The sequence below is a fragment of the Drosophila guanche genome, unplaced genomic scaffold (genome assembly GCF_900245975.1).
Source record: "Drosophila guanche unplaced genomic scaffold, DGUA_6, whole genome shotgun sequence".
Classification (NCBI taxonomy): Eukaryota; Metazoa; Arthropoda; class Insecta; order Diptera; family Drosophilidae; genus Drosophila; species Drosophila guanche.
The window spans coordinates 1038742-1055033 of NW_022995743.1; the positions used below are offsets into that span (position 1 = coordinate 1038742).

The following is a 16292-nucleotide window of genomic DNA, read 5'->3' on the forward strand; positions in this document are numbered from 1 at the left end:
CGATATCTTGTACTGAGATTCTGAAACTTCCGCAGCTGCAAAGGCCAGAAAGCAGAGCCTAGCCCCCAAAGCAAACCCTCAACCCCGTAATGAATTACGCGCCAGAGTTCTCTCTCCTTTTGAAGGAACGCAAACAACAGCAGTAAAGGAGCCGAAAAGACAGCTACAGCACACGAAGGATATCGGAGAAGAAGGAAGTCCGAGCAGGAATGAATGAGTGCGAGAGTGCGAGAGTGGGAAGTGGCAATGGGGGGCTGTGGGGGAGTACACATAAAAGGCGGCTAAAAAGTTGTATTCAAGCATTGTTATCATCACGGCAGAAGAGAGCACAGGCATTGTGAAGGGCACAACAAACCAGAAACAAACAAAATATGAGAAATGAAAAATAAACCCAAAATCAAGCAAAAGACCAACACAGAACTCTGGACAAAAGATCTCTTTTCCCGCTCCAGCCCGTGCCCCTGCTCCGAGAACAAGTTTCTTCTATATGTTTACAGCTGGGTTATGGGGCATCCTTGGAGGATGGATTCCTTCCAAGGAGCAACTTTCTTCAAAGGGAAATTACTGGGTCAGCACAGTAAACAACTCGAAACATGGAAGGAAACCAAAAAGCTGTACAGGAAATAGGGTATTCTCGGGCCAAAGATGATTGGATTGCAAAACTATTTTGTTGCACTAAATATAGCATGAAAGATGCGCAGCTCGGAGGGAATTCCTGAAAGATTCTCCCATCGAAAATACTCCCACTCAGAGCTACGTTTTGCAATTATTTTCGGGCAACCGAAACCCTGGAACGTGCCCCGAAAACACTTCCGCCCTGAATCCCTCCACTCTGCCGTTCTGCCGTTCTGCTGCTCTGACGCTCGTTAGAAGATATCGAATGTACATATTCGATCCAGAGACGGAGGAACGTGCAATGCAACGTTCAAGAAGAGAGACACAGAACAGTGTGCATCATTTTTTTCCCATGTACCACATTTTGACAACTGTTTTTTTGTGCTGTTTCGCTCGGTTTCTGTTCGGTTTGGTTTGGAACAGCTTTTTCTGGCGCTTTTTTTCAATTGGAGAACGTGCAGACGTGCAAAATGCAATAAGGCAGGTCGAATAAGAGGTAGTAGAGTAGGGTGGTTAGCAGTTGATAGGGAAATTCCGAGGCAACGGCAACAGCTGTTGAAAAGCAGACGGCGGAGAACACAAAAGATACGAAAAACAGAACAGAACCGTGCCGACGGTCTGGGGTCTGGGGTCTGGGGGCATGATGTAAGCTCCACTAAGGAGGACTAATATGTGGAGTGATTAATTCATTGAAATTAACATAAATGGCAACAGCTTTAACTTTTACCCGAGGACCGCAGGTGGGCTACACAGCACACCCCTTCCTCGTCTCTCGATCCCCGTTGCCCGACATAAATAATTAAAGTTAATTGCGGCCGCTGCCTCTTAATGATGCAACGAAGCATCAAACGAGCCACAGAGAGAGAGAGAGAGAGAGAGAGAGAGAGAGAGAGACCTCCGGCGACCCCAGACTCGGTTTCAGCCATAACTTCAGCTCGAAGCCACAGGCCTCTGAGAAAGCCAGAAACTCGTTTTTAGGAAAATGGAAATGAAATTAAACGGAACCCTCGCCCAAGGGTCGTCACAGGCGACAAACGAGAGCGATAAAGGTGATTTTTGTGGAATTAAACAAATACGAAATAGAAATATAAACCCACTTGACGGGGTTCGAAAAGAGCTGGCCATGGGGGTTCCCCCGCCCGAGTCGCTGAGAAATGCCATTTTCACCTGATTTTCTTGCTCTGGCTAATGGAGTCATTTAAAGGGTTTCTCGAATGGCCAAATGACGGTCTAAAGGTGCCGAAAACTGCCAAAAGAGAGACGCACAAAAGTATGCGTAATGTCAGCACAAGTCCAAAGCACAAAAGGAAATGTTGAGACACATCATCATCCATAAGGAGATGCTCCTTAAAGCATACAAAATTACAGGCACTGCGGGTGTCTGCTCAAGAGTGGATGTTCCCGGCATGTCCCGCATTCCCCTGCAGATAATAAACGACTCAAGAGAACAAAGCAAACTGTCAACCATTCGGTTGCCAAATTATTCCACTATGACATCTGCAATCCAAGGCAAAGATAACCCGGTACGGGGCGGCTACACTTGGCCCCAAAAGATATACAATTCCAACTGAAGCATTCTAATCTTATCTTATCTCTGAGTACACAGCCATGAGTAATGGTGCAGTGGAGGAGAACACACACAGAGAGTGGAGAATCCAATATAATAAAATTTCAAAATTAATTAGAAGACCATAAAGGAGGCTCTTCGCCAGCGCCTTGCCCCTCGCCGCTGACACCAATCCATCCAGCTGTCTGTCTATTTTGGGCGGGTCTCACTAGCAATTCCAGCCCCTTGCTCGGGGGAGCCGCCTTTGATAATTAATAACAAAGACAAGTTTTTCGGTTTTTCTCGTGGCTAGATTCTAGGCCAGGCCCGACCAGAGCAAAACAAAACCCGGCAAAACGCACAGAGAGACGCGAAAACAACAAAGAGAGGAGGTAAGCGAGCGTTAGAGAGAGAGAGAGAGAGAAAGCTTTGGGTGAGGCTAGGACTAAGAGCTGTAGTGGAGAGGGTAGTAGGGGGTAGGGGCGGTGGGTAGCGCTAAAAGCTGACATTACAAAGCCAAACGCAAAAACAAAGCTCGCGAATTCAACGTTTCTTCCACCTCCCTCCCTCGCTCCTCTGCCAGACACAGCTGTGGGGTCGGCCAGGAGGCGCAGCATAAAAATCAAATGAAATTTATTGATTTTTTCTTTTCATACACGGGCCATGCGAGGGGCCAGCCAGTGCCAAAAAAGAGAGCAAAACAGAAAGCAAGCAAAGTCAAGGAAATGGCCAATAAAAAGTCATTTGCAAACAAAAACACGAAAATTTCACACAGAGAGTATAAAGAATCGTGGATACCCTTTCTCAAGGGAATAGTTTAACATCTTTGCAGAGAGGACTCACTCTCCCTCTTTCTCTCTATTGCGAATTTATTCCTAAATAAAGATCTCTCTCGTTCACCCACTCCTACTATCAGTAGCGGCAACAACAGTTAGGCGTCCCACTGCAGACAGAAAGAGAGACAAAAAGTCATTGCACGAAGAGCATGCGGAAGAGCTGTGAAAGAGAACTCATGCAAGACGAAGCAACAGCAACAACAACAATGAGTAGAAGGTGGGGTTTGGATGAGAACCTAAAGCAACACAAGAAGAAAAAGAAGCAAAAGAAGAAGCAGTGCCATGTAAAATGTCAGTCCAAGTTAACGGGACACCACGCGGCGGCAGAGACACGCAACAAAAACAAATGTTTGATCTGTTGTCATAGGCGAAAAGGGAAGGGGAGGCGTCGAGTTGCAAGCCGAGGCGAGGCGAGGCGCCAGTAGAGGCAGCCGCAGCAGGTGCTGGGTGCTGGGTGCTGGGTGCCGTCGCTGAGGTTGCGCGACTTGGGACAGAAAATGTTCCATTCAACCCCCATAGAACCCGGTCGGTCGCGTGTCGTAGGGAAGAGTGGGGGAAGTCTAACAAACAAATTTGAGTGCTTTCCTCCTCCGTCGCAACGTTAAATTTCCACCCGTTTCACTTACCCCGGGCAATCCACCTGCTGGAATGACTCCTTCTCTTTCCCACTGGTGCTGATGGATTCTCCTTTTACTCCTGCACTCTCTTCCGATTCCTTGGGTTCTTCAGCTTCTGCAGCAACTTCTCTTCAGCAACCAAATTTATGATAAACACTCTCTTACGCAGACTGCGCCAGGCGGCTTCTGTGTTTTTTTGTTGTTTTATTTATTTGTGAAGATTATTTTATGTTAAGTTTTTTTCCCCGATTGATTTAGAGCCGCACGCTACGTTTCGTTTCGATTTCAGAGATGTGAAATTTACGGGGAGAATTGACGCTAATAATTCGTAATTTTTGGCCATTTATTCGATTTGCATTTCTCTTTCGCACCTTCACAGCTGATTGCGGCCCACTGCTGTTGTTATTTTTGTTGTGGCTGGAGCTGTGCCACTCTTCACACTCGCACAGCAATGCACAGACACTATCACACACGCTCACACACACATGGGAACGGCACGCACACACTGACACACACCTGCGCGCGTAGAGGTGTGCTCGTCGGCGGACTCTTCACGTACTTTTTTGGTTGGAAGAAGAGAAATGCAACGCGGTCACCTCCAACTTCCAACATCCAACACTTTCAAAGGCAAAAATTCGAATGGAGCGGCAAGGCCGTGGATTTGCTAGCTAAACGCGCCAACGAGCGGCCACATGTTCGAGTTCGAGCACCACATAACAGAGCTGGTTTCTGGAGTCGCAGCTAGTAACTACAACAAAGTTCGATTAGACCAGCACGTTGCAGCATGTTCGAAGCGAACTCAGGTTCACTTCTTGCTGTGTGCTAAAAATGTACTGATAAGAGACACTGACTGAGGGTTTGTCGTGGCTGTTCTTGATGTTGGCAGAGGCCTGCGAATGACAAATGTGCCCCTATATGAAAGACATTATTTGTATCAGCCAGACAATAGTGTGGGAGTGAGAAAGCGAGCGGCAATGGCAGCGGAAAGAGATTGTGGTGCTTACAGCAGAGTTATCTACCCTAAAGAGTCGCTTACAGGCCTTTAGTGTCTATATGGAATTTCTTTGGTTAGCCTTTTTTCCACTTTATAGCTAGCCTGCTCATCACTATGGCAACATCAAGCTAAGATGTTTTGGTGATTTTATGCCGGCTCCCAACTCGAACACGCACATGTTGGCCGCTGCACTTGTCGCTCGAACCCCTCCGGCATGCACGTGGCTCATTTGCATTTACTTTTTCTGGTTTTGTTGCTGCTGTTGTTGCTATCGCTGCTGTTGTTGTGGTTGCAAGGCACTGTTGCAGACGATTTTTGGATATGGCTTAAGGCGGTTTCCACCCATGAACGTTGACCCTGTCCATACTGCAGTTCCCATTAACTTTCGTCTGTCGACTGTCTCTCCCGATGACAAGTGCCGAAAATCGACCGCAAAATGTACTTCTTTCCGAAGCCTCCCCCCTCTCTCGCACCCACCTCTTTGTTATGGCTCCTGCAATTGAAACATGGCCAAGAAAATATGTGGCAGGAGCGAGGGAGGGGCTCGGGGCGAAGAGAGATGACACCAATCAACTTTCCTCTGCCGCATTTTTCTTTTTACGCATTGCAAAAGTTTTCAGTTTTCTGTTTTCTGTTTTCCGTTTTCTATTTTCCTGGCGACGAAACTCGTTTTCTCGGGTTTTCGCCATCAATGAGCCACCAATTTTCTGTTGGTTCAGATGCAATTTCATACAGCCTGTACATAAATTGAAAATATTGCCATAGATATGCATGAGCTGTGCTTATTTACGAATCGAAGTAGCTTTACTGGAACAATCATCAAATGTGTAAGCCACAAACAAAAATCTCCCAGTACCCTGGACATCTCTCAGTTGTTTCCCTTTATTCAGCATTCTCCCTACTTTGAATATAGTCTATGTGCCACCTGTACGATGCAGTGGCTTCATTTGTGGAGTGTTTTTTCGTTGGCGCTGCCAATTTGCCGACCAATTGAAAATGCACTGCACGCCCCAGACAAAAACTCATTTGCAACACTTCACGCAACGCCGGCGATTTCGATTTAGCCAAGATCAAGGGCGATAATGCCCGCAGCAGCACTGCACGGGGGCTTCGGGCTACAAAGGGGGAGGCGGCGTAGAGCGGGAGAGCTGTAGCTGGACGGGACGGAACGGGACAGACACGACAGCGCATTGCGTGCAACAACGTGCTGCAGATATAAATAGCCGGCAGCCAGGGCAGCTTGCAAACTTGCAACTTGCCCCTTATCCAGGCTGGCTGATCTTTACGCACAGGAGGCACCAGCAGCAGCAGCAACAACAACATTCCTTTCGACATTTAATTAACGATCGCGATTGCAATCAATGCAGGGCTCCTCTCCTGCCTCCTGCCTTCCCCTCCTTCCCCACAGGTACCACATCCCAGCCCAGCCCAGCCCAGCCCAGCCCAGCCCATTCCAGAGTTTGGTGAATGAGTTGGCGGTGGCTCGGGTAACTTCTGGCAGTGGTTCGTTCTCGTGGCTGTTGCGGTGGCCTGTTAGCCGGAGCTAAGCTGACAAATACTGTAATTAATTTTAATTGCAGCGATTGGCGCTCGCTTTCCGTCTCATTAAAGCTTTAACTCTGGGCCCAATGCTAGATTTTAATATTATGATAAACCCGCGGGGAACTTCAATTTAAAGTATGCCTCCGCGGCATCTGTGTCTGGGCACAGACCATTCCATTCCTCTTGCCATTCCTGGTACGTGTTTTTGCCCCTAATTGCAGAAAATGTCGCGTGGCAAACATTTTCTCGCCTTTCCATCGAGGCAAACGTATCCAGAACGGGATACGGCGGGACAACAAATAATCGCAAGTGGCAAGACTGTGGTAGAACAGAACGGCAAGGAAAAGGGCGCAGAATGTTGCTTTCGGATCTCTGGATCCTGGCAGATTTCTCTTTCATTTCGATCGGCGATCAATAGAGACAGAAATCTGTTTACATAAGTCAAGAGCACAGCATACCCTTCATCCATACGACTTTCGGGGGTATCATAAATACAAGCAAATGCACACACACACACACACACACACACACACACACACACATATGTATGGCTTTCAATATTTTCTGCATACACTTGCACTTTGGCCAAATGGAGTGGAGCAAAGTGCGAAATGGGAATAAAAATGTTCTTTCATTCTGTCAGGCACTGCGGCGTGTGGGTGGAGGTGGAGGGGTGCTGTGAGCATGGCGCCCGCCCCACCCCACCCCACCCCATTGGAGGCTCAAGTGGGAATAATCATATAAAAAATACTTTTCGTTTGCAGTTCATTGAATGAGAGCAAATCCAATTAGATGTTGACTTGGCATCAAAAACGGGCACCAAGCCACCCGCTAGACACACTCACACACACAGACACAAATGGAGTGCCAAGAGGGAGCCAAAAATTGTTGCATACTTTGCAGCGTTTCGTTGGGTTCGGGCGAGGTGGCCAAAAAAATGTTCATTAAGTCAATTTCCATGCCACAACATTACACTTTGCTGCACTTTGCAGCTGCATCTGTGTATCTGTGACAGTTTCAAGGGAGTTCAAGCAAACACCCATACATATGCATGGAGTTTTATGATTATTGATTTTGCAACCAATTAAAATGCAGGCAAAACGCAACAGTTTGAGGTATCCTTGAGGCTGTGTGTCCTAATTTGCATAAGTAAGAGGCTTAAGAAAGGATAATTCATAGTTCAAAGCTCGCAAATTGTATAGTTTTTGGTGGCAGTAAACCCTCGGAGAAGCTAAAAATCATCAAAGGATCAATCAACAGCAAATATGCTTTAAACATTTCATGCATTACCCCAGATAAATTCCATCCCAAGGCTACTAGTAATCCTTATCCGATTCACGTCCAATTAAGCGCCGCGCAGCATTCAAGCGCCAGTGTAAAGGTGTTTTATATTTATGGAAAATGAAACATTCACCGTTGGCATATGGCCGGACTTGATGGGTAATTAATCAATTTAATATCAATATGATTACCGATATTATATCGGCAGACGAATCCACATAAAAAGTGTCGCAAAATGCAAAAAGTTACACAGGCACACACACAATCACACAATTAAGGTGCCATAAACACATGATATGCAAGGATGGAGGTAGGAGCCAGCAGCAGGGATCGTAAAAAATGCTGCCAACCAGCCAGAGCCAGAGCCAGAGCCAGAGCCAGAGAGCCAAAAAGTTGCAAAGTGCAATTTGAAAAACAGTAAATAAGTCGCGGGTCGGGAGGCAGGCACTGGGGAGTGTCACGTATCTGCCCCAAAAGTCACGGAAGTATTTTCGCATACGAGTCCGGGATCTACATATCCGTGCGGCGGATGGCTGACTGGCTGGCTGGCTGGATGGATGGATGTAGAGGCGGCGGCAATGACATGACTTGGCAGCAATTTCTATGCCCAAAACCCGCACCATTTTCCTGCCACACGGCTCTGACAAATGGCCCAAAGAAACGACGAAACGAAACGGAGCAGTAGGCGTGGCTGTACAGGTGTTTTGCGGTAATCGGGGATGACGGGCAGGAGATGTACTGCACTGTACATTCGCCACGAAGGTGCAGCTGAGAAAGACGAAAATTTATGATATTCTCCTACTCCGACTCGCTGTGCTCCTTTATTGAATCCCACCAGGCAGGAGCGGCGCGGCGCTGCTGGTGCGATTTGTAACCAAACGAAATTGAAATACCATCCAGGGAGCAGCAGCAAGGAATGGCAGAGAAGAGTTCAAGTCAAGTTGGGGAATGTTTAAGCCGAAAATATGATTCGATTGGGGTAAGGTTAAGTTGGTTTGTTTTACGTGCAAAATAGGGCTGCTTATTTCCAAAGTAACTTCAATTTAAAGAGTTAAGTTGAAGAATTTCATAGACACAGGCTGAAGAATCCATCAGTGAAAATGTGGTTAAGCTGCGGGGGATTCAGTTTCAGATTCCCTCAAGCTTTGAGCCACTCGACCCCAGAGCACCCTTCGGGGCAAATCCCATTGAAGGTCAAAAGCTGCTTACACCGCGAGGCAGGATCTTCTTGCACCTCAGGCTGGCTGGCTTTCAATTGAGTTGTTTGTCGGCACTCAAAGCCCACCCCCCCACAGGGCACACGCACACGCACATTCTGCTGCTGGTGGAAGGAAGAGGCTGGCATAGTTGTGCTGCAATGTCCTTGCCATGCCACCGCAATCATAATTAGTATCCTGTGCAGACATGTGCAGACACACACACACACACAGGAAGGCAGGTGGCTTTGTTGGCCAGTGATATATTGGCATTTAAGCCAGACAGACACAGAGACAGCCACTGGCACTGGGCTTTAAAAGGACACTGAATGAATAATGCCAACCAATTTGCCTAGACGACAGGCGACAGGCGACGAGCGACTAGCGACTAGCGAGGGTCCTGCGGCCCTCACAAGGACTTCATTAAACTGCAAAAATAGAATTAGAGCACATAGCAAAAGGCTGAGCAGCTTAATGGCAGCTTAGACCCCAATTAAAGGCAGTAGAGGACAGCGGAGGATGGGACAAAAACCAAAACTGAAGAAACAGACAAACATTTTCACGCTGCCAGACAACGGCAATCAGCAGGATGGACAGCAGTGGCCAGGGAGGGATGCTGCTCCGGTGATGACCATAAAACACCTTGGCTAATTTCCGCAAATTGTTACAGCCGACGAGTGAGAATGAATGGCGCCCCGAACGGGTGGGCAAATGATTAAGGAGAGCAGAACTAATGGAGGAGCGGGGAGTAAGAGCTGAAAGGATATTCAGGCTTCTACTGCTTCCACTTGAGTGCAGCAAAAACAGAGAAAAAAGAGGACAATATATCGTATCATATCCTCCGCCCAGATGGAACAAATTGGCTGGGGATGTTGAGCGTCTGAAAGTTACAACCGAGCAACAGGAGGAGTTCTGCTGGGAGTACACGTGATCGAAGGTTCACCACTGATGGATTAATTAGGCAAAGTCCAATGCCCGTTGTGGCCATGTGTGGCACGTACTTGCTGTTGCTGTTGCACATCTGCCTGGAAAGCTGGCAAAGACTTTCTGTACGATAACCTCTACGGCTATGGTTCTATTTTCGCTGCTCCCAGACCATCAATTTACAGTGCCAAAGTGATAATGAAAGTGTTTCCTTCCTGCCAAGAGAGGAGAAGCGAAAACACTCGAGAGACAAGAGAGGATATGCGAACGGTTCGATACTCTGCAGGGATTAGCATTAAAAGTAGAAAAATAACTTGAAAACTTCCTTCACCTTTCTTTTCGTCCTTCCTCCGAAGGAAGCGCACTCGCAGCTCCTTCTGCCCCACTGTTTCCATCCATTCATCTTTCAGCTGTGCGCACTCCGCTGCGCTTCGTCGCCTTCTGGCGCTCACTTGGCTTGTTTATTGTTTTCCGCTCAGCGAGAAATTCAATTTCGGCGGCAAACACACAAACAAACCCCCACAAAGAAGCAGGGGAGTCCACGAGAGCGGGAAAGCAGAGCAAATGAAACGCAGCAGCAATTGCTCCAATTGCATTTGGCTTTCGCTGCAAATCCAGGCTGCTGCAGTCTGTGGCCATGCCACATCAGAAGACTCGTTTAATTGTGCGCTTAAACCGAAACGACACACAGACACTGGACGGACTCTAGTTAAAAAACAATTAAAGGCTTCTTCTAGGTCCAGCGGAAGAAAAACAATCGCGAGGCGCTTCTTCTGTTCGCCAAAAGTTGCAAGTCCAAAATGACCGACTGTCCTCGGGGAGCTGTTGAAGCGTGGCCAAAGGAGCAGCAGGAGCGTGGCAGCAGAGCCCCAAAAAAACGGAGTGGCATGCACCGAAGCACTTTACACAAAATGGCTTCCTGCCAGGAAGCCTCGGGGACTCCTGTGACTTCATTTGGGTAAGCAAATTTCAAGGAAGTTCTGCGCAGTGTCAAATTATGTTGTGTAGGAACATAGCCCCCAGCTTCACTAATGGATATCCAACAGTCGATTCCTTCTCATTTTTGCCATGTTCGTTTTTCGGGCAAGAGCGGGCAGACCCAAGCCATAAAATGAGGGAACTATGACAAAGGTTTACAAAGCTGGCAAAAGTTCAGGGCAACGTTAATTAATGCAGCTGCCAGAGGTCAACCCACCCAACTCCCCACACACTTTACGGTGCATTAATGAAGTGCACTAAGACGGAGATTTTAGGGCCACTTCAGAGTGTTTCCAGAGTACAAGCAGAACAATGAAACTTACCTTGAAGTGTCCTTGGAGAAGCTCTGCCTGGCCCTTGGTCGGTGGGGACCCGAAAAGAGGGAGAACAGCCTGAAAATCGTTCAAAATAAAGCCATCAATTCAGAGCTGCAGGTTTCTGTTAGTGTCTGTAAACGATTCGTTATGCCTTGCATAATACACAAAGCCAATCAAGGTGTAGCCCCACACTGCTACTCCCCATTGCCACGGCCCGGTTGGCTCTACAAAGTTCCCCTTGAGATCAGCTAAGAGTAAACTTTCGACCATGAGACATCCCTCTCTTGGCTGCATGGATAATGTTTCGGTTAAGCTGCTGCTTGTGGTTTTACTTTTGGCGCACACACAGGCGCAAGTGCTGAGCGAGTGGCTGCTGCACAGACACATTGCGGGGCGACAGCGGGAGCCGCCTGGCAGCCTGATCTGCCATCCACCACTGATGTTGGCCTTTCAGGCGCTGTTTCTCCTGTCGGATGGACGCACCCGCGAGCAGATGAACGGCAAGTGGAAGGGTCCCCCGGAGGCAGGCATATCCGGAGCATGGCCCAAGGTTGCGGGATTCAGAAGCCTTCTGGTGCAGCCCATGGAGATTCCCGACGCGGCACGCAGTGCGCTGAGGCGAGTGAGCGACTTGGAGATCATGGATTTCGAGTCTCCGGGCACGAGTCTGTTTGACATCAATCAACGACTGGAGGTCTTCACGAGTCCGCTGGTGGAGAGCCTTGTGAAGAGGCGCCACCTGAGCAGGGACACCCAGATGATATCCCTCAGCGCCGGCGCCTTTGAGGGCTACTGGGAACGACCCTTTGCCCGGGAGAACACCCAATTCCGTCGCTTTCACAGTCAAGGCGGACGCATTGTGGCCATTCCCACCATGTACCAGGCGGGATCCCACTACTCCTACGCCAAGCTGGCCGACGCGGAGATGCTCCTCGTGCCGCTGGCTGGCAACACAAACGTCCAGTTCATGATCCTCTTGAGCTCCATCGAGTTCCGGGACGGTAAGCCCATCAGATACATCGTTCCACGACACGACAACCTCACGGGTCTGCTGACCCTCGGAAAGCGGCAGCTGGTGGACTTGCAGCTGCCAAAAATGCAATTCTCCTACGCCGTGGAGCTCGTGCCCGACATACTCAACGGCTTGGGGCTGTCCGATCTGCACAGCGAAGCGGCGAGCTTCGGCAGGCTCTCGAATGAGACGAAACTGCGACTGTCCAGCATGTTGCACACCGCAGCCATCGACCTGGATGAGAGCGGCATCAACGTGGTGAAGCGGAGCCATCGGGCAGGAGAAGGCGGGTTCCTTAAACTGAAAAGATTTGATCAGTAATCAGTGATGATATTCCAATTGCAGATGGAGTGGGCTCCGCCCAGGCTAATGGTGTGAAATTCTTTGCGGATCGACCCTTTTTCTTTGCCCTGCTCGACCAGCGGCAGGTCTACTTCACGGGCGAGTTCTGGGATCCGTGAGCATTAAACGAAAGACATGTCTAAATGTGCCACAAGTCCATTAACTTTGCACCAGGGCTGTGTGGGGTAACTCTTAATTTGCGACTCCTGTTGCAGGGTCCTGCCTGTGGACCCACATTAGGAATGTGTAATGAAGCTGCCTCTTGCTCTGCTAATGACCCGAGTGAGACGCTGCTGCTGGGGCTTGTTGCTTGCACGAGTTCCTCGGGTTGATGGCCTGGTTAGGCAGCGGCTTATGCGGCGTATGCGCAATGTTATCACAAGTTCCTGTTGACCAGAGCATGAAAAGTTTGTCCCAAAGTCAAGGGGCCTCTCGTCTGCATGAATTGATTGACACGGGAAGCGGCAACAACAGCAACAACAGCAACAGGGCCAACAGCCACACACAAATGGTGACTGCAAAACAACTTTATTTGCGAGAGAGAAGTGGCATTCATGAAATATTCATGCAGGCAACAAAAGTACACACAAAACCAGGCTGTTGCCAGAGGAAGGAGTTGCGGGAGGCAACTGTCAGGGCCTGGAGAGGCCATACAATTTATTTGTGGCACCACCAGTGGCAGAGCAGAGCAGAGTGGAGGCCAGGCAATTGTTTGCCGCTTTTTACTGTCACTGGAAACTATTGTGTCTATCGAGAGCGTCTAATCCATAGTTAGGCTAGATTAAAAACAAGTTTTAAATGGCCAAAAGTTCACTTTAAACGCTGCTTATCGATCCTCCTCCACGCTTCGGAACCCAATTTTTCAATCTATATTTATCGATGGAGGACTTTGTACCTTTTTTTGTTTAGAAAATTCAATTCAATTCCACACTCAAACTGTTATTGTTTGAGAATTCCTTTATCTATATAAATTGTTCCGGATGCTTTTTGCCATCGCCTTATCCCATTTCAATCTCCTGTGTCCTCCTCTGGGCACGACTGCCTCTGCTGTGCGGCTGTGGGGAAACCATTTATTTGGTTAGCTTGGGATTGACCCACATTTGACACAGCTTAAGTTTCTCCATTCCCATATACGAACAGGCGATGTTTGTCCACGCTGATAGTCCCCGAGCAGGCTACCAGAGCCACCTCGCCTCGCCTCGCCTCGCCTCACCTCACGACCCTGAGCTGAGTAGGAGACCAGCAGAAGCAGCAGCAGCAGCAGCAGAGGCAGAGGCAAACTTTTAAAGCGTCCAAGCCAATGGCATCGATGTCGTCTGGCACTACACAAACTATAAATTGGCTTAAGCCCCCCGACAGTCAGCCAGCCAGGCAGCCAGCCAGCCTGCGACCAGTTTGTGAGTGTGTTCCCATTCTCGACTCCAAAAAGAGCAGAAGATGGAGCTGGCGGAGGATCCGGAATGGGAGGATGGCACTGCTGTACAACGTTTGACACTTTTGAACCTTGATGTACGGCATTCAATCTGTGAATCGGCGGGTCTGCTCGGTTCGGTTCGGTTCGGGTCGGGTCGGAGGGGGCACGCTCTCAGCAGAAAAGTTTCTTTGTGGCTTGTCATGTTTTTCATTTGATTTTCAATGATTTTTTGCTAATTTTCGCTGGCATTCACTTTGACAAACACTGCGTCCGGCCAGATTCCCACGACAGTCTGTGCCATCGTCATTGACTTTTACCCGATGCCCGCCCGATTGGTGATGCCCGCCGATACCTGTTTTTGCCATTTCCATTTCCATTTCGATTTCGCTTCTGTGCAGCTCTTCTGCTGCATAGATTACAAGTGGAAATGTTTTAAGTGCCCCCAAGCCAAAGTTATTATTATGATTAGGATGAAATGAGTTTTTGTTTGTTTGTGGGCAATGCAAAATGGAAACTTTTACTTGCAGTGCAAATCATGGGCATGACCAATCAAGGCAATAGTTTCTATGGTCCATTCCCCGTTTGGGGACTCAGAAAGTCAGACGAAACGGAGAAAATCAAGTACCACTCATAGCTCAACACAAACCGAAACTCAGAACGGGAATTCGCATCCATCTTCATCATCATTAGGGGCACTAGGGGGGCCACGGCATAAAGGCGGCCTCCCACAGCATTCTTTCCTGGCACGGAAATTAAAAATTCATCTAGGGAATTTTGCGTTTCTTTTGCTCTTGGGTATTCGTTTTAAATGAATATTAATTGCGATTCCGATTGCGTTTGCTTTGCGTTTGCATTTTCTCCACAATAATTGGGCCTGGCCTCCATCTGCCATGCCAAGCGGCATTCAACACGGGTGGGGGCAGGGACTCCATAATGTCGAGGTTTCGGCATCGACAACCACCGCCTTTTGATTCTATTAAATGCAGCAGGAGCCCGAATAAAGTGCCTGGATTCCCACAATAGAAGGCCCTTCGCTCAAGCACAGCGATTACACTGCGAGAACAGCAAGCCAAGTAGGTTAAAGCGGGATGGAGCAACTCATGCATGCCAGAGAGGGATGCATGCAAAATACAGTAAAACACACACACACACAAACACACACTCCCACACGCGCACTCAAATCTCAACGCGCACTTTGAGGTTAAACGCGACTTGAAAATTATGAAATCGTCCAGCAAAACATAAAGTAACAAGTAAGTTGGCAATTTTCTTGAGTGTTGGCCACAATGCTGTTTCTCGAGTTGAGTTGAGTGTGTGCGGCGGTTGCAGCCTTACATTCTGCCGCATAGAAAAGCCAACCTACCAACAACTTGCTGGCGGAATTATGAAAATTGAATCTTCTCTCTGGAAAGTTCCACCCCGCCCACAACCGCAGGAGCGCCGCGAGTAGAGATTTGCTCAATTTGCATTTGCCCAGACCCAATATTTGGCTGTACTTTTGCTTACAGCTTCAATTAGCAATTGATTGGGTCTAACGTGCGTTAGGGCAGGGGCAACACGGCAAGAACAACGCAAAATCCACATTCAATCAAGCCAATTGTTGTTCTAGAACTGCCCTGTGGCCAATAGACAGATCGCATATATTGTTTATAAGCCTCTTACCTCTTACCAGAAAACAATTTGCACGCATGCCGGCAATCCAAGCTACGGCGGCCACTCCACTGCTACGTTGCATATCTTTTTATGTAATCAGACACACATTAATCCAAATCACATTAATCAAGGAGCAGCACACTGGTCTTAGTATCACAACGAGAACACTTTTTAAAACAATTTCCAACAACAATAAATCACAGCGCGGCATGTGGCGCATAAAAGTGCGGATTTTGATCTACCCCTAACGCGTCCGTGTGATCGGGAGCAGTGTTGCATAATGTACGTATCCTTTGACCGCCGATAACAAACCAAAAATGTTGTTTCCCACCAAATTTGAGGTTCAGGCGATGCGACCAGTTGGAAAAACAAGATAAATAAACGCTCAAGTCTAAATAATAATTTGTATATTTTGAATCCTTCCTACACACATGCGTGAGTATCGTTGTGCTGCTTTCAGTGTTGACAATTATCGCAGAGCAGAGCAACAACAACGAATAAACACAATTTGTGGAGAAAAAATGTGCTCTATGAGGTAAATATTTATCGCTAAGTGGGGCTGCATCATCAATCTTTGTCATCCGTTGATTCTTCCCCAGTATCTGCGTCTTTTGCGTCTTTGGAGTCTTCGGAGCCCGGGGCCAGCTTGCGGCCCAGATCAGGACCAGCCGGTGGGAATTGCGGACTTCCACCTCCAACCTTCGCCTGTGGTAAGGAACCGTTGTGGGAGTCCTCATCGTCGTCGCCGACTTGACACACCTCCAGCTTCCGGCAAGCGCCGTTGTTCCTCACGATGAAAGCCTCCTGGCAGCCACAGCCGCTGTTGCAGCGATGGAAGCACTCCCGCCCGTGGCAGCTGCCTCGGCAGTAATGGTAGCAGTCGTAGTAGGTGGTGCCCTGGCAGGGAACCGCCATGTGGGCGCTCGCCAGCTGGAGCAGCAGCGAGCAAAGAGCCGCAAGGATGCAAGACCTCATTGCGGCAGTGGCAAATAGCGACAAAAACTGCCGCATCGAAAGTCGCATTC

At 48.4% G+C, this 16292-nt stretch overlaps 3 protein-coding genes and 1 long non-coding RNA gene across 7 annotated transcripts in view; 1 reads left to right on the forward strand and 3 right to left on the reverse strand.

The window, feature by feature from the left end:
• The window catches only part of LOC117578815 (putative polypeptide N-acetylgalactosaminyltransferase 9), a 55427-nt gene extending 51172 nt beyond the window's left edge, over window positions 1-4255 (reverse strand). For 3 of the 4 annotated variants that reach the window (XR_004573396.1, XM_034264567.1, XM_034264566.1), the window contains exon 1: window positions 3624-4254. The gene's annotated coding sequence lies outside the window, so the exon portion shown is untranslated. Of the gene's footprint in view, window positions 1-3623 lie in introns of all 4 variants that reach the window. The other variant, XM_034264569.1, reaches the window with a different exon arrangement.
• A 6844-nt stretch (window positions 4256-11099) lies between these two features.
• LOC117578817 (neuroserpin-like) lies at window positions 11100-12348 on the forward strand. Its single transcript, XM_034264571.1, has 2 exons — window positions 11100-12144; window positions 12204-12348. Exons 1-2 carry the CDS (start codon window positions 11115-11117, stop codon window positions 12317-12319), a joined length of 1146 nt encoding a protein of 381 aa, XP_034120462.1. The 5' UTR covers window positions 11100-11114; the 3' UTR covers window positions 12320-12348.
• Window positions 12349-13190: 842 nt separating this feature from the next.
• On the reverse strand, window positions 13191-13387 carry LOC117592017. The gene is made up of 2 exons (XR_004574504.1): window positions 13335-13387; window positions 13191-13244 (listed from the first exon to the last, which is right to left on the reverse strand). It is a non-coding gene; the product is annotated as an uncharacterized LOC117592017 (long non-coding RNA).
• Window positions 13388-15645: 2258 nt separating this feature from the next.
• Window positions 15646-16273, reverse strand: LOC117590073. The gene has a single exon (XM_034282413.1). The coding sequence runs from the start codon at window positions 16240-16242 to the stop codon at window positions 15835-15837; it is 408 nt and encodes a 135-aa protein (XP_034138304.1). The 5' UTR covers window positions 16243-16273; the 3' UTR covers window positions 15646-15834.
• Between the last annotated feature and the right edge of the window lie 19 nt (window positions 16274-16292).